General features: G+C 36.2%; 1 protein-coding gene across 6 annotated transcripts in view; it reads right to left on the reverse strand.

Annotated features, from left to right (window-relative positions):
- INTS6 (integrator complex subunit 6) overlaps window positions 1-24,699 on the reverse strand; it is a 39,263-nt gene that overhangs the window by 7,403 nt on the left and 7,161 nt on the right. For all 6 annotated transcript variants that reach the window (XM_083885019.1, XM_083885018.1, XM_083885015.1 and 3 more), the window contains 8 exons: window positions 14,779-14,868; window positions 7,533-7,716; window positions 6,437-6,562; window positions 5,447-5,601; window positions 2,533-2,685; window positions 2,265-2,397; window positions 1,678-1,772; window positions 1,166-1,276 (listed from right to left, as the gene is read on the reverse strand). In XM_083885019.1, the coding sequence (XP_083741145.1) occupies window positions 1,166-1,276; window positions 1,678-1,772; window positions 2,265-2,397; window positions 2,533-2,685; window positions 5,447-5,601; window positions 6,437-6,562; window positions 7,533-7,716; window positions 14,779-14,868 (1,047 nt within the window). The remainder of the gene's footprint in view (window positions 1-1,165; window positions 1,277-1,677; window positions 1,773-2,264; window positions 2,398-2,532; window positions 2,686-5,446; window positions 5,602-6,436; window positions 6,563-7,532; window positions 7,717-14,778; window positions 14,869-24,699) is intronic.

Genomic DNA, 24,699 nt, shown 5'->3' on the forward strand with positions numbered 1-24,699 from the left:
ATCAACTTTTTTAAAGCTCAATATAAACACTCATAACATTAACAAATGTGAAATATGAAAATAACCAACTGGTTGACCAGACAGACCTAGTCCCCAATATTATGTTAGATTTGTACCAAAATTAAATGTGTTCATAAATGCCAGCTTTTTACAGAATACAGTGAAAAAAGCAAAAAGGAATTTAGTAACACAACTGCCAATTGTGGTTTTGCAATTTCACATAAATTATAGACTACTCAAAAATTTGAAAAATTATTGAGAGTGCTGAGTCTTTACTTGCAGGGCCTTTCAGAAGTTACAAAAGCTTTAAGTATAATTTGCAGTGCACATCATTACATCTTAGAGGAGTACAAGATATCTAGGTTGAGACTCCAGTTCACAGAACAGTGAGCAATATGACTATGATTTAACAGGATATGCTCCAGACTTTAGGATATTTTCTTCATCAAATCACTTATATTTACATTTTAAGAAAAAGCTGGTATGTAAAAATTCATTACCCAAGTTACAAGTACTTGGCACTACTGTTTCTTGAAGTTTCAAGTTGACTTTTTTTATCTTGAACATAAAGCTTAACATGCACAGTTCAAAAGTGGAGGTAGCAGGGCAGAAATGCTTTAGCTGGTGCAGGAGCCTAGTCAAAGATTAGGGCACTATTCTGAACACACTCAGCAATTTCAAATGGTCACTTGTCATTTCTACATCTGTATCACTATTTAATATTCCCAGTTATCATTCAGTTCTCATTCACTGAACATTTTCCACTTCATGTCACAAGCCAAAGAAAGAACATTTTGATTCTGATGCATCAAGCACAAATCCCTATTTCCTGAAAAAACCTAAAACATCTTTAAAGACAACATGTTTTTTTTTTTTTGCTAAAAGTATGTCACTCTCTGCACAAGTGAAAATGCTTCTTAAATAGAAAAAACCCTCAACCTGTACTTCCATATCTGTCTCTATATGTTTCAGTTTATAAAGTCTGTATTTAAATGTTATATTTTCCTTCAATTCAAAAAACCAAAATTATTTTTGCTAATTGCTTATGTGAAAGTACTAACTTGATCTTTCTGCTCCTTTTTCCTACAAAGCCACTGAACTTGAGTATTTTAAGATTATCCTGCTATTAGAGTAAGTATTTACTGCTCTTTTGCTTCAACATTACCTGCTGACTCAATTTTTTGAGATATGAAATGACACTGTAACTAAGTCCATATTCCACATTGTCAGCTATAAGGTTTGGTGCTCCCATCATTCTCACAGCTTTCTTCAAAGGCTGAAACATGGAATATATTGCATGGTCATATTTAACTCTATACATACTTCAACTAACTGTACCCATTTCAAATAGAACCTGAAGTTCTGAAGGTTCAAAAAGAACAACAACAAAAAAGACTCTCAGGGCAGCATTTTTTGGTTGGTTTAAAATAGTTCCATTTATACAGAATTAGTTAACAAAAATACCATTTATATGCAAGTCCCAGTGTATTATGAAATTATGAAAATTTTGTAGCATTCAGGTTTCAGGCCTTCCACAGCACTCCAGTGAAAACACTATCATTATGTATGAAGTTTAACTATTCTCTCTTAAATTAATACATATTCTACTTAAAATAGAGATCACATCCATAGCGTAAAGACAACTATAAAGCAGAAATTTTAACACAGTCATCTTACCCCAAGATAGTAAGGAGGCATTGTCTTCAAATAGCTTTCAAATGACTGACGCCATTTCAACGTAGGCTTTGCCTTGTGTACTTTAAACAAGTCATCTAACAGTCATAAAAAAAGCAAAGCAACAAAATGAAAGCCATGTCTAGATAGCACTGGAGCTTTTTTTCTAAAAAAGAAAATTCTAGTAAAAGAAACACTTGACAAAAAGCAAATTCCTCAATGATTACATGAGTATCTACAAGTCAAAATACATACAACTAAACACACACAAGCAAGATTAACCCTGCAGCCAAAAAAGGAACATGATAAACTATCAAACTGAATTGGTATTGAGACAGATTACAGAAAATGGCTCTTAAAACAATGAAAGTGAGACCAAAACATATCTGAAAATGATGACTAAGTAAATCATCTTACACACTGAGTCTGAGTCATGAAGGCCAGACAATTAGAGACAAGTGAAACAAGCTACTGATTCTACCTTTCTCCAGGTGTTATTAATACTGGTATTAATGGCAGTAATCTATTTAGATTACATCAATGTTTCAGTTATCTACCACATAAGAAAATTCGTATGAAGTAGTATTTACCTAGCAGTGGAAGCAGGACTGGGTAATTGTAAGGCATCACAAATAAATTCACACAATTCAGCGCTGTACTAGCTTTCAAGTAACCAAAAGGATGACCAAGTTCACTGTATTTTGCACTATTGCTCACATACACCTGCAATAAAACACATTACATCAGACTTGCACACCGAGTATTGTGTTCTGAAATTTGACATCCTATTTTGATTATAGAGCAAGATTTATGAAAAACACCATCCATAAACTTCAATTCAGCATGCATTCTACTTGCCTGCCAGCAGGTCTGAGGGGATTTTCTTTCCAGGATAAACTGGGTCAGTGGTGAAGGTTCTAATTCATATTTATCAAAAGGCAGTTTGTCAATGACCATCGGTTCACAGTCAGTACAGGAAAATTTCACCACAGGATGAGATGTGCGAGGTGGCTAAACAAAGTATTTCACTGTTAATAAGGCTGCACAACAGTTAAAATGTATTTATGCTATCACAATTGAAGTAACACAGCTTCTTTGAAAACACATGTTTTTAAGAAACCTACTTAATACAGGATTCATTTACTGTTAATGAGTCCTAAGCAATTGATGATATCAGCAATGTCTTATTATTCTGAAGCAATCTTGTTTTCTAAATAAATGCCAATTACTTCACATAATAGTCTAGAGCAATATGCAACTAAGACTTCTTCCATTTACCCAAAAGCTGTATAAATGGGAGTAAGTCCTAGTGGGGACAAAAAACATGACCAATACTACTCTTGGACACGTCCATTTTCATTCCCTACAAAAGCAGGTGCTGTACTCTTGTATTTGCTAACTTTGCCAGGAGCTTTACCTTCTTGGCAAATTTAACAGTTACAAAATTGAAACAAATATTCAAATTGTTTGAATGTAACTATTCAATTCAAATATAATTATTCAAAGATCAAGAGCAGCATGAATTCAGAAAAAAACAAACTTTAAAAACTCACATTTTAACTAGGCCTGAGAAAAAGTTACTTCAATTCAAGGAATTTCAGTGTTTGGATTTTTTATATCTTTTTATAAATCACAGGAGAAAGACCATTGTGTCTCAAGTTTCTACTGTAAGTTAACAACTTGAAATTTCTTTTGCCAAAAGGGAAAGCTGATTTTCAGTGTGATGAAAACTGGAGCTGTACACCTTCCAGTGAAGGGAGGAATGCAAGCTCTTATACTTACTCTTCCATTCAGAAGCCTCCTTCCATTTATTCTACAAGTTACAAGAAGGTAACATATATACACAATATGAAGTAGAGAAACAAGGTTTCTTGGACCATCTTCCCACTTCACCTTGAAAGCAACTCTTATGCCTAGGATCTTCATTTTAGGATAAACCACCAAAACAAGTTATCTGTCAAGAGAGCTGGTCTTGACTTGAGTGTCTCCACCAACTGCACACCAAAGAGAAGGCCCAACCAAACAGAGGGAAAACAACTCTCTTCAAAAAATATGACTAATAAATAGTTGTGGTGCCTTTTTTGACCAAGCCATCAGTTATCCTAGGAATAAAAAGGATACGCAATATCCTTCGTATTATAGGATAAATGCTAAAATAACTGACTACTCTGACTTGAGAAGTTCAAAAATCCTTCACTGGACAGCAGAACTATTTTTACCTCTGAGCTGTTGAAGCAGACATTTACATATTGATCTGCCAACATCATTATTTGCAGACTTTCATACACATTTAAGAAAGCCTTGATGGTGTCATTAGCCACAGCAGACTTAAGTTCTTATGATAGAATTGTTTGAGACAACTCCACTATGGATCAGGTAACAGGCAGGAAAGTCAACTATTTAACTATGAACTCTTAAGAAGACAAGATATGCTACATAAATATACACTGATTACAACATATGCTGTGTTTGAACAGTACTGAGACACTATCAGCAACTTAGCTCCCCAACACTACATGAGGAAGATATAATGCACAGTTTCAATTGATGCCAACAAGAATTTAGCTGTATATGACAGTGCTTTGTACTTATGAGAGCTAAACACCGTAACAGAAAAAAACCTCATCTTTTTGCCATTTGAGTAAGTCAGCTTCAGGCTTTGATAAGATTTAATTCAACAACTCTTCACTTGGTAAGATCTATTTTATCAATCTTGATTAAGACCTGGAGTAGCAAACTGTATGGACTCTACATGACAAATGGAGGCAGACACGTTACTGACAGCGATTATAAGGAATTCACAGGACCAGCTCTACTACAGAACAGCCTTTAAATACCCACCCTACATAATGACATCTTGTTTACTTTAACAATTACAGAAAATTTACTTTTATTCCTATATGCCAGCTTGCTTGTAGTTCAGAAGGACATCCACATCCTTAAATGAATGTGGCTACAGATGTCAAAAATATCAAACCTGTAAATATGACTAAAATTTCATACTCAATCACTCCTCAACAACCTGTATTGCAAAGGACTCCATGTGTTTTCTAACCAAGATATAAAATTTATGGGAAGTTCAGTGAGTGTTAGTCAGCACATCTGTTTCATACTAAAAAACCTACAAAAATTTGATTAAAATCATCATGAAATGTAGCTAACCATTACACACTGCAGGAGTTCTACTTTAATGATTTCAAATATAAACAAACAAAAATGCATTATGCTATATCAATGATTAGTTCTCAGACCAAAAGGCAGTGGCATACATTCTTGTGATAAAGAACAAATAAATTAATTCTTAATAAATTAATTTAAAAGCTGAGGTTTTCGCAGTTTAGATAAATTGAAGGTGTGACTAGACTGCACAACAGCAGGTTAAATTATATTCACTTGCTAGAATGAAAATGGAACTACCACAGAGATTCAAACTGTCAAGGTCATACTATCTTTTAATAGCCCCTATGAGGCAAGAGAATTCCATAAGCTTTCACCAAGTGCCACCATTTGATATTTTACAGGGTTCAAACACTTACTGGGTCAAAAATCTGTTACAGGCAGTTTTCTAATGCTTCAAAGTTAGAACCCTCCCCCCCATGTTATTTGCTCAAGAGTAACTGATAGGCTTGCAAGTGTCACTCCCTGGATCACACTGCTTCCACATTTGCTACAATGCAGCACATGTCAAGACTTGAAAAAAATAAATCTGTGAATAGGAAATCCTGGAATAATCCTGCATGCACAACCCCTTTGATTTATCCTCAGTACATACCAGTGTTGGAGAATTTTGATCTGGCCAAAAGGATTCAGGAACAGGCCAGTGACCTATAGGAACCCCTGTTTTAGGGTTTGGTCTGACATAGATAAGTTTGTGACAGCTGTGCCAAGGTTGGGGTCCAAAGGGTCTGGATATCTCCATCTGCCCATCTACAGAAGAAAAAGGCTTTGAGTCAAAATAGTGTTAAAACTGAAGAACAGTATTAACTTCTATGATGAGTTAACGACCTATAATCCCAGGGAAGCCCTTCCTGCAGTTAACATTATTTCTAAGAATAGCTGATAGTTGTCAGTATGCATGTCTGCAAAAACACAAACGGAGAAACCAAATAGGCATTGAATGTTTACAGTATGAGAGCCCAGAAAGGCAGTTATCTATAGCCTTCCATAAAAATGTTTCTTTCTCCTCCATTGTCATTAACAGATAACCTTCAAATCCAAGCATTAAAGAAGTGATTGATACACATAACTAATACTGTTGGACTTTTTATTACAGTAAAGTAAAATTAAAAAAAATCTCACAAATTTCTCAGACACATCCAAAGAGGGACCTAGCTAAGCCATTTAGAAGGAGAAATTAATGCCACACAGGTGTATTTGCTATTTTAACTCTTAACACAGCTACTTTACTACATTAAAGAAAAAAGGATAAGCCCAAGTCTTTCATATCATGTTACTTACATTTCTAGCTGGTTGAAAACTGCTTAAAACCCATAAATCACTTTAACTATACCTGACATGAACCAATGCATTTAAGACTACCTGAGTGGTTTGACCAAATGCAGAGATGTCTGCCAGCTACAGCCAGTATTTTGAGACACTATAAAGAGCTTCAGAATTAACAGGTAGGTCACTTTTGTAGTTAAGTCTTTCAAGTGCAATAGTCTCCCTTTTGACTTGACAACTACTATATTAAGTTCACAAAGTTACACCAATGACAGTCATCCCTGTTATTTGATACCATATTGTAAAAAATTTCAAGTACCATCAATTGGTGAGGGATCTGGTCCAGCTTTTTCAAAATTTATTACCACTCCACTTTGCACTTTTTGCACCAATGACTCAAGACACTGATTCAGCATTCTTGGAGAGCACACACAATATGATCGACCTAGAAGGAAACAGTCAGGGTTAAAGCTCTTCAGTGTTTCTGCCCTTATTTTAACTTGGATCATTGAAAACTGTTCAACCACCACACACATTGATTTATGTGTGGATCAGAGATTTAAAACTTCTCCTGAACACTCCCTCTTTGTTTAAGCAGCAAGGCAGTCTAGTGAAGCACTGACAAGTGCCTCACTGGAAATGTTTGTATTTTAGACCCTTCACGACTAACTCAAATTCTTGGTTGCATTCATGGAAAATGGGCTCCCCCTTGTGACAGACATCAACACTTTAAACTGTCCACAAATTTCAGTCAAAGCATTTGCCAGTACAGCCTACCTACAGTCAGAAAGCAGTGGAATCAAATCGTTTCAGAATACTTTTCAAAGCCCTTTGTTTCCTCTCTCTATCACATCCCCTCTGGTGCATCAGAAGAATCATCACATTTTTAAAATGTAACAAACTCAGTGGCTGAGTTTGATCTGGAATACGATTTCTAAGATATTAAGATCTAAAACTGAGAGAAGTATCAATTCTGCAAAATTATTATGCATTCTGAAAGGCATTCTGCATGCTCTGGAGACAAAAGCATGAAACAAGTAATTTCCTTCCCTTTGGCTTTTGTATACCAGAGTATGACAGGAATTTACCAGAACTGTACTGCAGAACAGACTAAAGTATTACAATTTCTTATTGCAATACCAAGGTGTAGTAGAAAAAAAAGTTAGTTCTTTTACAAAACATTTCTGAAGGAAGTAGATTCACTCTTCCAAGACAGGTTACATTTAATTGTCTGTATAGCTTTAATGCTCTAAGTATCTTTAGTTTCATTATATCAGTCTTGACCGTTTTTACAAGTACTGTAAGAACTTAGAAGTCCTTATTCCATGACATGAATCACACAATTAATTGAACTAAACTGAATTAATTTAAAGTTCGGAAAGTACTGACTTGTCAAAGGAAACAAGGGCACTCACCTCCTGTGACTTCACACATAGGTGTGATAGCAGAGTCATCCACAGGTACCCCTGTCATCTGCTCTGATTCTGGTGCTGTAATACCAGGCAAACGAAGAACCAAAGCAAATAACCTCTGATCCCATCGAAAGGGTTCCTTAGTTAACTCACTTCCAGGTAAGGGGGAATTGAGAGGTAAATGGAGCTAGAAAGGAATGCAAATCTATGAATACACAGCCTTCAAAAGAAACAAAAATTCCGGTTACATAGCAATGGCAATTCACTCTATATAAGCAGACTTCTCTCTCCAAACACATTTAATACCTCGTTAACAAAAATGAGACAAGCCTCTAAAGGATAGCACAAGGCATCCAGAAGATCCTAGATGCTCTTTTTGCATCAAGAGACTTCACCCAGATTAGTGGGAAAAAGAAAGTTTATCCAAACATTCAACTACAGAAGCCCTGAACAGACAGATCTGCAACGTGTAATTGCCAGTTTCAGAAAATTTGATCTATCCCTGGCTGATGGTACCACTGTCAGCACAAGCAAAATTCTCATTTCACCTGGAGTACTGCAGCAACAAAAGGGGAAAAAAATCCCCCAAGCAATGACTCAAGTACTGTGAACAATTCTATTGGCACACCAAATACAAGGGGGTTAAGCCCACATGCTGAAACAAACTGAACATGTCCTCATTTTCTCTCATGGAGTGTTCAAAAAAATCCCAATTCTCAATATTCAGCTCAATGCTAGCAAGAAAGCACTAGTCTGTTCCAAAACTTAATGCCAATCCACACAAGCACTTGTATATTGTCTTCATTTCTAGTTCATAGTGGTTAGAGAATTTACAGAAAGCTGTTAAAAAAAGAGGTTTTGTTTGCTTATTTTTAAGAGATAGCTTGAAAGCATTAAAACTCGACTTCCAAAACCAGAAACTGCATCTATTTGTATTTACATAATTGCAGCATTTCATACTGGGAAAAATACATACCTTGATGTTTGAAAAGCAATCAATTTATTGATACAATCTCGAAGCTACAAACAAACATGACAAAACCACTCATAAAATGTGGCCAAGAATCAGAATATTTTGGACTTTTCAGCACACCTGATGATTCCTCCAGAATTTCTCTTTTTGCTTATGCAAGCAGAGAGTACATGTAAGAACCGAACTATTTTCTCCAAATGTTTTGAGTTTTACACAAAACTGGTCAAAGGGAGTTCAGCTGGTTTATAACTGCTTGACATGAATGTCTTTCCCTTCTACACAAAGAGCCACAAAGACTGCCTGACAATGGAAACTCAGTTAAAAGAACTTAAAAGAATAGCCACATTCTTAGTTAACAGTCTGGAATCCTGACTGTAAGAAGAATGAATTGCAAGCACTCCATCATCCTCACTTGGAGCTATTAAGGAATGCCATTCAAGCTTTCCTACTTAGAGCTGACTGAAGAGATACTATCTCCAAAGAGTATATTTGATCTGCAAAACACACCTATGTAACAGCATTGTTTTCCTTCGGGCAGCATACATACATATTTTTTACTATGTATATCTATATATATAAAGTATCCCACTGGATCCTGCACCAACAGTATCCTGAGTTCAGTTTATCTCAGGCTACAAAATATTTAATTTGCTCAGCTAGTTATATGGAGAGAACCCCAAAACCAGAAGAGTAGTCAGAAGCTGGCCATTGCATTATGCACATATTACTACCAGAAAAGTTTTCTGACTGTAAGACAAAATGCAAAGCAATCATCATCAAGTCACACCTTCCTTCCTACAATTTAATTCCAGTTAATTTAACATCCTTTAACATTTATACTGGCAAAGTTATAGATTCAAATCACCTCATCCACAGACATTAGTAACTTGGTCTTGTCACCTCCAGTTACCTTGTTTTTAACTGGTATTGTATTACCATAGCAACTGCACACATAGCAGAAACTAAGATGAGCCTAGAATTCTACATCTTGCATTTCATTCCTTTCCCCATGCATATTTTAATATGAAGGCATGCACACATTTTCCTCTTTCTCAACAACCAGTATGAAAGATAAAGGTAGACTGAACTAATTAAGAGAAGGCTATCTACCAGTTGTGGGTCTTCAAGATGTGACTGTACATAGACACCAAGTGTCCTCCCAGCTTAGCACTAGAATCCAGCTGTTTTCTCTCATCACTCGTTTGTAAGAGCACACAGAAGCCCCACCATTCCCAAATGCCACAATGATAATGCTACTACACCATCAGTGTGTGCCTCATGCCACTCTTCCTGCCTTTAAAACAACTAAAATATTCCAGAACTATGAGGAGGTGGAAGAGTGTTCTAGAAGATCTCTTCAGTATGAGGTTATTGGTGAGCAGGTTTGTTTATTCTCAGTCATTGTTTCTACCTACATTTATGCAATCATGAGAAGCAGCATAGTCTAAAATCCCGGGGGTAGGGGCAGGGGGGGCGAATAAGAGGATCCTAGAGACCCTAGGATGAAAAAAATCTAGATAAGCAGTAGCACAATCTGCACTGGCAGGGCATTCTGAGAAAAGACAGTAATGATCTTCTGGCAATGGCTGCACATACAGGCTTCATCCATTAGAAGAAGTACCAATAGCACTGCTGAAGTTTTAGTATCCACATAATAACAGGCAGCTCCATCTTGCCAATTCTCATTGAAGGGTGATAGACTCAGCACTAAATGAAAATATGCCTACAGTCAACTTTTCTTTTTGTACCCAAAAAAACCAAACCTAAACAAAAAAAAAAAATCAATCAGCAAGTAACCTTCCTTGCATGCTCTTCTCATAACCAAAAAAAGGACATCTCACATTACAAGTAAATGTTGCCTTTCATCCTTAAAGGATTAAGGACAGGTAGCCATTCAAGCCCAGCTGAATGGCTGAGAACAGCAGCTCTTGACAGACTGAGAAACTACTTACAGTTATCAACAATATTATGTTTTCCCATTTTTTTCTATCCAATCCTATGCAGTTATAACACAGAGAGAGACACAAATTGTTTTTCTATGGGAGATAACCCAAGGAGATCCTAAAGACATCAAGGTCAAACTGACACACCATGTCAGTGTCACAACGTAGTTGGCCATTCCAAAGCCAGCATTAACCACCAGCAAGTACTCACTGAGCTGATAGTAACACATCAAGAATTCACACATCAAGAGCTCTGGAGCTCGATGTCAAGTGCTGTGAACCCAAAAACTGCTGCTAATAGGAATAATAAGTATGTTCCCATCCTTTCTCATCTCTTTAATGATATTTGCCAGGTATTTCTTACAGAAAGTTTGATTGAAAATCAAAATTTATTTCGTTTAGAAATCAAAAGTTTTAAATAGAGGAACTATGTAGTAGATAAATGTAATAGAGCTTTTAGAGTTCCTGATTATTCTTGACAGTAAGCAGAACCAGAAAAACCTCGCTGTGACACTTGTCACAGTTGTTACAAGTGCAATGCAAGGTGAGCAGCTCTAGGAAGGATCAATTCAACAATGCCAAACAGCTGTGGGATGAAGTCTCACAAAATCACAGATTGCTCCTGTAAGAGTCTCTCATAACTGAAAGAGCAGAAGAATGGCAACATACAGAAATCAAGCAGCATTGCTCAGACTTTTTTTGCTTGTATAATCATTTATCAGACCGTATCAATATGCTAATAACTCCATTTCAGTCTTCCAGACAAGTTTAATGCTACTTAGAGGGTATGTAGAGGGAGGACAAGAGAACATAGCTCAGCAGTTGTAAAACTGGAAAAGTATGTTATTTCATAATATGAATAGGAATAAGAAATCCCTTCAAGCATTCAAACATTTGCTTAATGAAAGACGAAAAAAGGGCTAAGACTGAATTTGGGGGATCAGGCCAGAAGCAAAAGCCATGCCATAAGGAATCCATAATAAGAGACCAACTAATTAATGATGCTTTGCCAATAATACGAGCCCATCCCTTCCTCAAGTTCTGACTAGAACTAGTGAGTCCAGGGAAGAGTCTGGTCAACAAGCCACGCAGAACATAGAATTGATGCTGGCACTTTTCAGTGCATTGGCACTGATGCATTAAAAAGCAGTGCCAGAAGGGACAGAACTGAAAGTGTTACTGACTCGTGCAGGTGGAGAAAATGGCATGGACCATATAATTTCTGTTTTCAGTCTGAGTAACCACACCCATGAGAGACAAAGCAGCATTCCCTGAAGGGTAAGGCTCTATCTGCAACACCCATTTTAAAATCCTCAAAGGAACAGGACATCTGAAGAATTCACTAAGAGCTCTGACACAGGGTTTAAGCTTGACTGCTTCACACCAAGGCAAATGACAGTGTTCCCATAGCAATAAACTGATTTCATTGGTAAGAATGCAAATGTTCATCTGAATGACAAAGCTTTGAGAAAACTTGCCTCCAGGTTACATGCTGGCTTCCCAGACTTTCCAAAAAAACCTCAACAAAACACCAAAGCCCAACATTGTTGGTTCTCTCCTGCATGTGTCTTAAAAGAACTAAAAATACACTGCCTCAGTCGATGCTAAGAAGTAAAAACATTGTTGCCACAGCCAGTGGGATATGATCATTTCCAACATCAACTCTGAAAAGCTTCCCCAAAGTCAAACCCAAAGAACAAACAGACATTTGAAAGTGACTGAAAAAGCTTTGTTAGTGAACCAAAGAGGAGAAATGAACTTCCATATCTCCAGGGTGGTGTTCCTGTACTAATTCTAGTTCATCTCTGCATGTCCAACTTGAGGCAACTGTAAAGGACACTCAAAGTAGACTAAGAAAAATTCTGATGAATAGGACACACACTGACAACAGCAAAAGATCATCCCTGAAAGACAGTAGCACCCTTCGATGCTTTGTTCCTCTTCTCTTTGATAGTGTTAAGAATCTTCCTACCAGGAACATTCTAAAACATCCAGGAACATTTCCAAAAAAAGGAAAAAAAAATCATATTCTTTGCTGGGTATTTACCCAGTACACACATAGAGAAAAACATTCAAAGTTGCATTTTGTCTTGCAGGAAGAACAGTGGTCACTTTGCCTTCTGGAGGAATTGAACAACCTTACATTGGCTTATTTGTAACAAAAAAATCCACCTGAATTCACTATTATTAGAGGAAATTCTGCATTTAATAATCAGAAAACTAACATTGGGCCTGATTTGATATGATCATGACACAAACTGGTTGTAGCACACACTTACCAGTCAGCACTACTCATGAGCCAAGTCTAAATTTAGTAGATTAATGCAGTCATCAGAAAACCCTTTTTCCCTAAGTAAGTAACTAAGTTACAACTAAGTAACCTAAGTTACAACAGTTTAAAGATGTGAATGTATGACCAAATGGTTGCCTGACTCTAGGAAAATGTCTTCTTGTCAAGACTAAGATGAAGAAGTTGTACCCACACTAAAAGGAAAAGGAACAAAAAAACCTTGTCTGACTATAAAAGTCCTGATTCTTGTTATAAGAGAAAGAGCTTAACTATTAATGCAGCTTTCTTACCTAAATCACTTTGAGTAACAAAGATGAAAAGAAATGTAACATAGAATCACACCACTGCATAGGCTAGAAGGAACAGAAGACAGTTATACAGTCCAGAGGCTTTTGACTGCTCAGGGCGTTGTTCAATGCAGCTTTGACCATCTCCACAACCACTGGACAACACTAATCACATTTGATCATCCACAGTTAAAAGATTTTCTTGATATCCGATCAGAATTTCCCATGGGACAACTTGCAGTTGTTGCCTCTCATCTCAGCCCTGGGTTCCTCCAGGAAAAGACAAGCTCTCTGTCCTATTCAGCTGCTGCAAAGGGTGGCAAAGCATTCCCCAGTCTACTCTTCTGAAGACTGACCAAACCCAGCTCTCATCCTCTATCCAGAGGTTATTAGTTTTACCCTCTGAGCACCTTGGTGCTCCTCACTCCAGTATGTCAGTGCCAGGTTTTACAAGTCATATGATAACAGGGATTCTCCTCCTCAAGGAAGGTAAGAGATTACCCAAAACAGCATTCTGCTGCTAACAGCACTGTATGTTGCAGAAGACTCTAGAAGTGTCACACTACTCTGTACTCGGTATTTTGGACTGCACACAATCACAGAATTAATCTGAAAATAGCTTACTGGGTAAAAAAATACTATGATGGAACTGAAGTTTCATACAGATAACCTACTTGGTAGCATGGATCCAGGAATTCCCTTTCAGTTACTAGCTATGCTTGTTAGGAGTCCACACAGAATCATCTGATCATTCAACTCTCTTCAAGTCAGATATATAACAAAAACCACTCAAATACCACTTTTCATACAGACAAATTCTTTAAGTGCTGTAAGAATGCAATATAATACATCATTAGGAGAAATCTGTGTAACTAATGAACTTCAAAGTAAAAAAGGTTAAACTGTACAGTCAAATGTGGTGCAGCACAGGCAAAAATCTGAATTCTCCTCTTAAGTATTAAAATGGACCTTTGGATATTAACCTTTTCCCTGAAAAGGGAATGAGCTTAGGGATTTGTTGTAGTTTATTTTTATTTATTTTTTTTTTTACTACTGCATGGAATGGGCACTGAGCTGGACAGACCCCTTGCAACCACTTCCATCTTTTTAAGGGAAGAATTCAAAAGGACCAGCAAGTTAAACAGCTCAGTGCCTCAGCATTTGCTATACCTCTGAGTTTGCCAGATGTCTGAGTGGGTACTCCAGTATATTAAGATCCCAATTTTAAACTGCTCTACAGATTGAACTTGGAATATATTTCCTCCGTTCTTATCTTGAATTATAAAGACTCCTGATTTGATTATAATCTTTTTAAGAACTCAGTGTGAGAGTAGCACATGTTTCACATACTCCCTAGTGGCCACACCCTTTGGGAAATCACTACATTAACTTGGGTCTATACAAAAAGAACTTACATCAAGACCAATTATAGACACACATGCTTTACAGAAATCAATTTCTTCTGCTAACATATTTGAAAAGCCATGAACTCCCTAGACAGAAAGAGCAAACTCATTCTACTCAATAGACCAACAATTCTACCACAGGTTTCTGTCACATCAAGTAAGGAAAACTAGTTATTTGGGTTTTTGTAGTGCTATTGCATAAAATTACTTGAAATTAAAACCAAGACACAAGCAAATTTAAGCTATTAATGAGCATTCTTCTGAGGAGCCACTTATGCTCCTACTGTAAACAGCATCAACGTTTAAACAATATTTAGTACACATCACTGTAACCAGAGGTTAGATCTTACCTCTTCCTGTATCCCACTGGTAGTAGTTAATTTACTTCCATCAGTAACTGTTATAATTATGGCTGGCTCCAGAAAAAAAGGGTTTCGTCCCTAAGGAAAAACAAAAACAGTTTTACTTAAAACAATTTAACAAACTACCCAGTCATTAAATAGCCACTGATATCCACCAACAAAACAACAAAGCTTGAAGTATTTATTCTCTTGTACTGCTTAGTACAGCACAATGGGTCTCTGAGCCTTTTTACAGTCAGACCACGGAAAGTTAGACACTTAGCATGTCTATATTCAATGAATGCATACAGAAACAGCAAAAAGGGTTGACATAGGACTTCAAGAATAATGTGTGCTGACAAACTAGCAGCTGTTGAGAGAAGCAACCATCTCCTCAAAAGGTACTTCCAATTCCCCCTATTCCAGGGTCATTTTTGTATGACTTAATTTCCATGTGTGTCCAAGTAAAGGATTTGCATATTATCTCGTGATTATGACCCCTGGGTTAAGAACTAACACTCTATGTATTAAGACTAACCCATATAAATAGCACCTACTCCATTCTGATCAAAGTGGTTCAACACGTATGCAAAATTATTTCAGAAAAAAATACTTGAAAAATAAGCTTTCGATATGTATCATTTAAGAAAAACTTATACAAGGCAAGATATTCTAGGACCCCAGCAAGACAGGTAGCTAGCCTAGCTGTAGCCAAAACTTGAGGTCAGTTATCAGTATTCCTGCATCTACTCCCAGTATTCTAGGAGCTTTCTGTGCCTTCTGAAAAAGAATTCCAAAGTATTCCACAGACATGCCAAGTCCAAGCTTAGGTAACACATTTCACTCTACCTAGGGTTAAGAACAAACTGAATGAAAGTCACCACGAGATTTTGTTTAGTAGGTCCTATTCTTCTCTTGCTAATCTCAAGGCCTTGTTTTTCTTCCTCAGAAAACAAGGAAAAATATAACTAAACCCGTAGCCTAGTTCTGCTTATAAGGACAAACTATCTCATGAATGCTTATGATTTACTCTAAAAATATGGAAAGAGAACTTACAGGTTTAAAAGACCTTTTAAATCCGTTTTTAGAATCCACTAAATATAAAAGATCATCTACTGATTTTGTACTTCAAACAGAACTATTGTTTAACAGTCTGAAATACATTTGGTTAAGGATATCCAATTTAAATACTGTGGCAGCACCACATTTATAGTGGTCAGTATTTTCACAAACCTGAGTAAAAAAAAAAGATTAAAAATTTCTTTTCAAATAGCATACCATTACCACAAAAAATAAACAGAAATCAAATTAAATATCAATCTCTCCCATGAAAGCTAAGCTACTTCATAATTTAAACAATTACTCAAAATAATTTAAGGACTCTCAAAACACTCAATTTTAATTAAAATAATTTCCTAAGAATATTTAGCCTCATTTAATTCTTAACCATTACAGTACGTTTTTCTGCCAACTAATAGTTTACCACAATTGCAAAACATCAGCTGGAAGCTAATTACATTGCACTGAAATAATACAAAAAGCAGGATTTGTAACTAGATATTTTTCTCACAACACTGACCATAAAAATACTTTAACTCTATTGCTAATAAATTATTCTAAAAATGAATTGACAACTAATAAAAATAACAGATTTAGAATGTCACAACCAGTACTAAGTTAATATTCTGGTGCAATTTCAAATACAAGTATTAAAATTTTCACCTCTAACAACACCTTTTATCTGGATATCCTTATAATCTTTAAAAACTTTTTTTTATTCCTTAACTATACTTTGTCTCATTTTTTTCCCATCTCAAGTTTAAGCCTTCAACAATTTGGTCTTAGAATGATTAAGAAACTATAAGGAAGGAAACAAGAATTGCTACACTTGAGATCCCTACAAAAGACATCTGAGGGAGAAATGTCTTCATCCTCAGTCTACTCTTCAAAATTTCACAAGCATTTTACATATACAAAAGATAATCACTAACATACTTAGAATCAACTTGTTTTCAGAAGGATAATTAAAATGTATCATGGAAGAATTTCAGTAAAAATGCCTATTACTGAAATACATTTTTGACTAAAAATTTCCATGTCAATAATTTTTAAAGACTCTCACTGACACTTCTGACCCTGCTCCTCACCTTAGTTATATGAAGGCATTCAAAACCAGCATTAAGTCAAGTATTCCTCTAAAAACCCCCCTTTTATTTATGTAAGCTCTCAACAGTCTGACATCATAAAATTAAATTCCAGAAAACTTACCAATTCTTTTAACTAAACTACAGCACTTCTGTCAACAACTGGTTGAGAACTTTATTTCTATCTAATTAATCTAATTCTACAGTAATCAAATTACTTCCTGTTTCTCTTCCCCTAGAAATACACTTTAAATAAAAACACTTAGCATTTACACATCTTGGAAATATTTTTCAAAATACATAGCAACACGCCATTGACTGTAAATGCACAGGAAATTAATTCAGTCCAGCCCAATTATTTTGGATATGCAGAGGAACAGTGAGTGACAGTGTACACTACTACCAGCTCTTTTGGAGCTTACAGGTATGCTGCAATGCACTGGGGAAAGCATCTCAGGATAACAAGGTATAAATAATAAGCCTGCTTACACTTACTCTGATAACTAGCTAACCAGCATGAGGTTTTATTTCAGAAGCAAATCCTTTTCAACACACTGCTTTTCCTTCTGGAAGTTCGTAGCAGTGGCGAAAAAAGGAAGAAGCACCTACAGTTTTAATGACTGACCACCCTGTAACAAGATACAAAGAGGATTTTTTCATTCACCTACAATCTGTGTTTTCAAGGACAGATGCATACCAAGACAACAAAAAACCTCACAGACCTCTTTTGGAAACAAAGTTACTTAAAACTCAGGTTCAATACCAGGGAAACTCTGCTTGGCTAAAAAGGAACAAGCAAGAGATTCAAAGCCTTAAAACTACTATTACACAACACTTCCATTTGAACAGTTTGACAGCTTCATGACTGCTCCAACACACAAAGGATCTCAGCTGCATTGGTTGCCTTTTCCTTGGTCTCCAGCTGAAGCAGCTCTATGCTCAGATAACACACAAATACAGAGCACCACTGAGCTCCACACCATACACAAGGAGTCACAGTAAGAGGCACCTCGTGCCATCCCAGCTTGTGTGATGCTCTCAGAGGGAGCCTCACATCAAGCCAGGAGTGTATCAAATTATCAGGACACATTATTGCCTGGTTAAGGCTCTCACAACTAGGAATTCACTCCCACTGGCAAGTAAGCTTAGCATCAAATTTCAGTGTGACTAATTAATACACACATGATTTTTTTCCTTCCTCCAAGTGTACAGGTAAAACAGTTCAAGAGCTATTGTGGCCTTTACATATGCAAGAAGAGAAGATAAATTAAAGACTACTGTTATCTCAAAGCACACATTTTAATTCAATATTAATTTCAGAGTCAGAAGTGTTGCAAAACTGAAGAAATGGATGAGACAGAAACGTGACCAAAACACACCAATTAGAGACTAAAAATGACACAAAAAGCAACTACTACAAAAATAAGTTTTTAGTAGTACAGAAACTTCATGCCCAAGAAAGGTTGGAAGCTGAAAATAGACATTAACTGAACTTCAGTAGATATTTTTGAATAGAACATGTCACTAGGAACAGGAAAAAATGCATTTTGAGATCACGACAAATGTCTAAAAGGTACACTTACATTTCAGTAAATCACAAAACTCTGCAAGCTGTATTGCACACCTATCTCCCATTATATTCTCTCAGCAGAGCCTTTTCATTTTCAGAAGTATCAGCCCTAACTCTCAGTAAATTTAGACATCTGACCAGGAAATACAAAATTGAAATATCAATTTTTGAATTTAGACTTGGTTTTTTTAATTTAGAAGGTCAAGAGTCTCACAAATGCTCATGAGAATCTGTAAGCAACCATTGTTCAAAAACAATAGCTTAAAATGAAATCTAAGAGTCAGAATGACAAAAATTGTTAACTTTAAAGCTATTTTATAACTAATAAACAGCTTAAAAATATTGAAACACTGAACTTGAATTTCAAACTAAACAGGTGGTCCAAATCCATCACAGCTTGTGCTTTTTGTTTCTTAGAAACTTCAGTTATGCTTTAGCAAAATTATGAAATCTCTAAGACACCAACATTTATTAGAGACTTTCCCCTTCATTGCTCAAGGCAGAACACTATCAGTCAAGTACACAGAGGTATTTAGCAACTGCTCTGATCATCAGTTATGTAAGAACTGCAGCATCTTGTGCAACTTCTTACTTGTCCCACTCACATTTCCAGCAGCTTTGGCTATTTTCTACTATCCCCACAGAATTAATCCATGTAGTCGGAAAGTCCATAAAATACGACTGATTCTATAGTTTTCACACAGTTGTTTCCCAAGTCACAAACACAGCTGAATACACTGGCATCACAACAGTATTTTAGTCATTTTATATCCAGCAATTAAACTCTACAAAAATTACTTCGCTTTTAAGGATTTTCAAACGTATGTAGACACACACCATAATCATATATATACATATAATGCACTGTGGTACTAGGGAATGGATATGCTTTCAACTTTGGGAGATCAGTAAATTTTTTCCTATTACTTGATAAGAAGCAAAATGCCTTTAAATGGAAGTTTTCCCAGATGAAGCTACTCTATCACCTAATTAATATTTAGCACAAACACACTGTGAAACTTTGATCTATGAGTACACAAGAAAGAATATGCTGGGGGTGGGGGAGTGCAACAAGGGCATTCCAATTTTACTACAACATTTGCTCTGATAAATCTGACTTTCACAGGATATGCCACAAGAGCACCATAATTCTGTGGCCAGACTGAAAAATACAGCACCTCTAAATTGCATCACAGTGTTGTCTAAGTGACTGAAACTGCATGAAAAAAATAACTTTGCAATTATATTTATTTACTATGTCTGTTTTAGAACTGAAATTGAGTCCTTGAAGTGGAAGCACCTCAGTGTCAGAAAAACTTCTGTGCTTTCAGCTTGAATGAGTAAGAGCTGAAGAACATACAAATTCTGTACAGGCTTAAGATCTGACAAGATGGACTTCATGCACAAAGAAAGTTGCTAACTCATCTGTCCTGCTGTCTATAAAGATTTCAATATGTTCCCTTGATGCTGTTGATTATTCAATATATAATACAGTTTTGCAGTGGTGGCAGCTCTTAGTAGAGGATCTGATAATTGTATAGCAGATGTATTTCAAGATCACTTTCAAAAGTCACAGAACAAAGTTCAACAAGAGCTACACCAACCAGTTTGAGTTTTACACAGGATAACTGTTTCAAAATATGGTAATATTTCAAGCCATAAAAGAAATTTTAATACAAATCAGAAATTGCCCTTGATGCCTGACTAACGACAAAGGCAACAACACCCGTCTCAAAGAGGAATCTCATGAAACAATCTAATGGAAGTCCCATCTCATAAATTACATTATGTCCAAGAAAAAATGCCCAGTGTTTTTCTGAAAGGACTGCAGGACAGTAGGATGATTCTTACTATTAGAGCTAGTCCACACACACCTGCAATATGGACAGGCATCCTCTGTCATAATACTGAAATCTTTTAGCTCTCCCTTACAGTGCCCAAGATGGGAGGACTTTGTGCTCTGCCTTTCCTTCACGCTAGGCACTTGGGAATACTACCTCACCTACAGACAGGTTTCAGAAAGAACAGAGGAAAATTCATCACCCATTAAAGATAATTTGAGAGATCACCTCACTACAACCAAAAGAAGAGAACTCTAAATTTTAAGGGGAAAACAAAAAAAACCACCCCATTTTAAAAAAGTTTTCTTTTTTTCCAGAAGAGGAAAAGGAAGTGATAGTAGCAGGTTTTAGAAGATCCAGGTGTGGTTCCAAGAACTACAAAAATCTAGTTCCTCTGTATATCTAACACTATACACACCCAAGGTGAGTAAAAAGATCACACCTCTTCAATAAGGGATGAGGGAAAGAAACAGGTTTGACAAATGCTTAAGGAGTCTTGACTGAGTTACATAGACAGTAACTGTATTGTGAAAACATCAACTCTCAACACCACCACTGATTCTCCCAAATTAACAACTCCCATGGGTTTTGCCAGAGTTTCAGCTACATAAAAGCCACATTTATGAACTGGTATTCGGCCAAAATAGCCTATCACAGAGTACCTCACCTATGTAAACTTGTATTTGACTTTGTAATTGGAACACCAGCCAGCAGAGGGGGCACAAGTTAATAAAATTTATCCTCATATGAGGTGATTTGAGCAACAAAATAAACTTGAGGCATGCTCTGGTTGTATACTACTTCAGAACACACAGGAACATCTTAACACCTCCTTTCTAAAACAATGTATCTAAACCCCTAAATGTTCTTGTTTAAGTACAAATAAGAAGTAATCCAAAACTGAACTCTAATTTCTTAACCTATCTTTAACCCAACAAGTGGTTCATGGTTTCTAGACACCATGGAAGCACATACTATCATCACTTCTTCCTTTTTTTGCTGCAGACTGTCCATCTTTGAAGGCTCAGCCACAAATGTTAAACTATATTAGACACATTCTCTGCTTTTGAAGTGAACTTCCCCACTCACCCCTCCCAGTATTCTGTCTCAAATTATTTTATCTTTTGGAGAAGACCTTAAAAACAGAGTTTTAAGAAGGCCCACTAGAATTTATCAAGGTCTGAACTCATGCTTCCATTAACACATCATCTCCCTCCCCCTCAAAAAAAATGGAAAACGCTTTTCAAGCAGTAATGATTTCTTCTCCACTCACTCATACTCAAAGTCAACAAAATTGCAACAATTTTACAGTAAGGATGGCTACTAAAAAAATATTTCCTCCATGAGGTGAGATTACAAAATGTAAATTCAGCTGTCTTCCTCCACAGACTACAGCAAGGTTACCGTAGGCAAATTAATTTCCCACATTCTAGACAATTCTTTAGTTAACTACATAAAAAATATCTAAGAGGTACTACAATGCCTAAGACACAGTTTCTTAACTGGAATACCTATGTAGGATGACAAAGCAGTTACATAGTTTCAGTTTTATTTCTTACTGGCACCACAGATTAGCACTAGATGAAATAAATTTTGCACACACAGTGTTTGTATGTAGCACAGTTTGGTGGTATGAAGCTTTCTGTAACCAGAAACAAATTAAGTTACAGACTTAAATAAAAAGAAATTTAAAGAAAAATCAGTTAGCAAAAGGCTTTCAAAGCAGAAGACAATTGTAACAGCAGACTTCTCCTAAAGCTGAGCCAGAGATCAAACTCCTCAGCACATCAGTTATAGAACTAAGGGAGAATTCTTGAAACAACCATTATATCCATAACACAGGCTACCTAAGTTCCATTTAAGAAAAGGAAATTTAAGATATTGAGGAAAATAAATGGGATGAAAGCAAGTCATTTGCTCCTTGGTATTTAGGACCTAAGCATTATCTCCAAAAATCTTTTTTTAAAATAGCCATTTATGACTTCAATTGACTATTGAACCTCCAAACATGTCACCTTAAACTAGCCATGTCCAGTCAAAGCTGTACAGCAAAAATCAAAGATCCAGTCAGATACCACTTCTATAATTAGAAATGCTAGAGACAAACCAGCTATCTGAATTGCACAAAAGACATCAAACCCACTTTCAAAAACAAAGTCACGGAAATATATCCAAGTATATCAGCTACTTGCTTCGCTAAAGCTTGCAAGTTTGTGTTCTATAGGCAATGATTTCATTGCACATCCATCCTGAAACACGCCACAAGAAGATTCACTGTGCTTAGTATCATTTTTATAGATGCTCATAACTTTACACATTTGGAGTTTCCAAGTCTGGCACTGAATGAACTACTTAAAGACTATTTAATTGCGCAACGTCAGTCATTTTGGAACTCTCTCACAAAGTTTGTGCCAAGAACAAAACCAAAACTAACAGCAAGAAAACAAAAAAGGCAACTCAAAGCAACCTGAAAACGAGTTTCAGAGCAGGAACAGATCCTTTTGGAACACAAAATCTCCATACTGAATAATGCACACATGACAACAGAAGGCATGTTAAAGAAGCAGTTTAAGACTCTATTCCTGTTGAACAATAAAGGAATGATGAATACACAGATTTACTAAGACATCAAACTTAAAACCTCAAGATACTTTCATCCTTTCATTTGCCTAAATCAGAGAGGTTCCAGCATTAGTAAGCCAAAGTTTCAAAAATCACAGGTTAGTATATAGGTTTGTCCTGTTTCTTTCATTTAAGAACAGATTTAATTGAGTTTTAAATATCACATTATATAAGCGATAATTTCTTGATTAACTTGCAAGTGTTCCAATTTAGATGAGGTCCTTGGTAAGTTTTAAAAACAATTCAGTCCTTCAATCTTTCACAATTATGTGACAGTTAAAAAAAGTAAAACATCTATAGAACAGGGATTTTATACATGAATTCCACCAAGTAACTAAACAGTGACAAGCCACATTGAAATGAAGAACAAAAGGCCACTAACATTTGAAACATTTAAGTACTGATATGACAGATATATAATCCCAGAAGGGAAAAAACTAACTTTTTCTTAAATTAAATGAACTACCTAAGCAGCAAAATCAACTGTGATCACAACTTGTATCTTATTTTTAAGGTAATGGAAATTGTAACTTATAAAAAAGATGGACCTTATCAGTTAGTTACAGATTAATAAATGCCTCACTACTGGAATCATCTGAAATTGGGTAAACAGCCAATAATTTACAGGAGTTTTTAAAGTTATTTGAGTGAACACACCAAATGCAAGCTGCTAAAAATAGGTTCTATTTGAGCCTTTATAAACTTTTCCTAAGAAAAATAAAATAAAATAACACAATCCATACCAAACATAACTTTAAAGTCAGCTCCAAAGACTGTGAGTTTAAGATGATTTTGGTTATATTCCCTAAAAATATTTCTGAATGTTTTATTCCAAAAATAACTGACCTTGCCAAGCCCTGGATCAAGTCCCTAATTACAGCAGCCTTTCTGCTTCACAGCAATGACTTTACATAGCTGGTTCTGGCTCACTCAGTGCAATTCACAGTGCTAAGCCAGGCCTCTGTTCTCCATATGCTGGAGAAGGGTAATGAGTCCTACAGTTGCCAGCACACTAAGTAGAGGAAAAAAAAAAAAAAAAAACCTAACCAAAAAACACACCACCAATGAGAAAAGACAGACTTGTATACAAAAATCTCCACACATTTAGGGGGTTAATGATCCAGAGTATTGGCAAGCAGACTAAAAGTAGCTTATTAACCCATGAACACAGAGCAATTCTTCAGAATAACTTCCCCAAGACTCCCCCACAATTCATTCCTGTAGTTTATCACCACAACAGCAGGAGCAACTTAGCTGTTTTAAACTAATTTTGAACCACTACAGCTCAGTCCAATTTATTAATCTCACTGATCAATCACTGATTTATTTTACTACACTGAGTCACAACTTGAAGCAAGGTTAGCACAACTATGAACCCATGAGAGGTCACAAGTTCCAGAGCAGAGATCTAGGCTGAGTATGCCTTACAGACAGATGCAAACAATCAAGTTGGCATTCTGGGATTCAAAGCTTGGAGGGCCACTTTTCACCCGTTCTCTATACTGAGCATCAGAAAACACTATCAGTGCCCTACGTGAGTCCAATGACATATTCTGTATTTGTTCAATGTACCTGGACAAAATGTATGCAGATAACTTAGGAATGAACACATTATGGCACTGCCCCCTCCAAATCAAATTTGTTTCAAGTATCTTATTTCTGCTGCTGGAACAGGTTGATGAGATTGTTTTCATTGGAAAAAATAAAGTACTTCAGGTATGTTGTTTCAAATTCTTTAAAAATATACTGAATT

This window comes from Zosterops lateralis, assembly GCF_965231275.1.
Source record: "Zosterops lateralis genome assembly, chromosome: 2".
NCBI lineage: Eukaryota > Metazoa > Chordata > Aves > Passeriformes > Zosteropidae > Zosterops > Zosterops lateralis.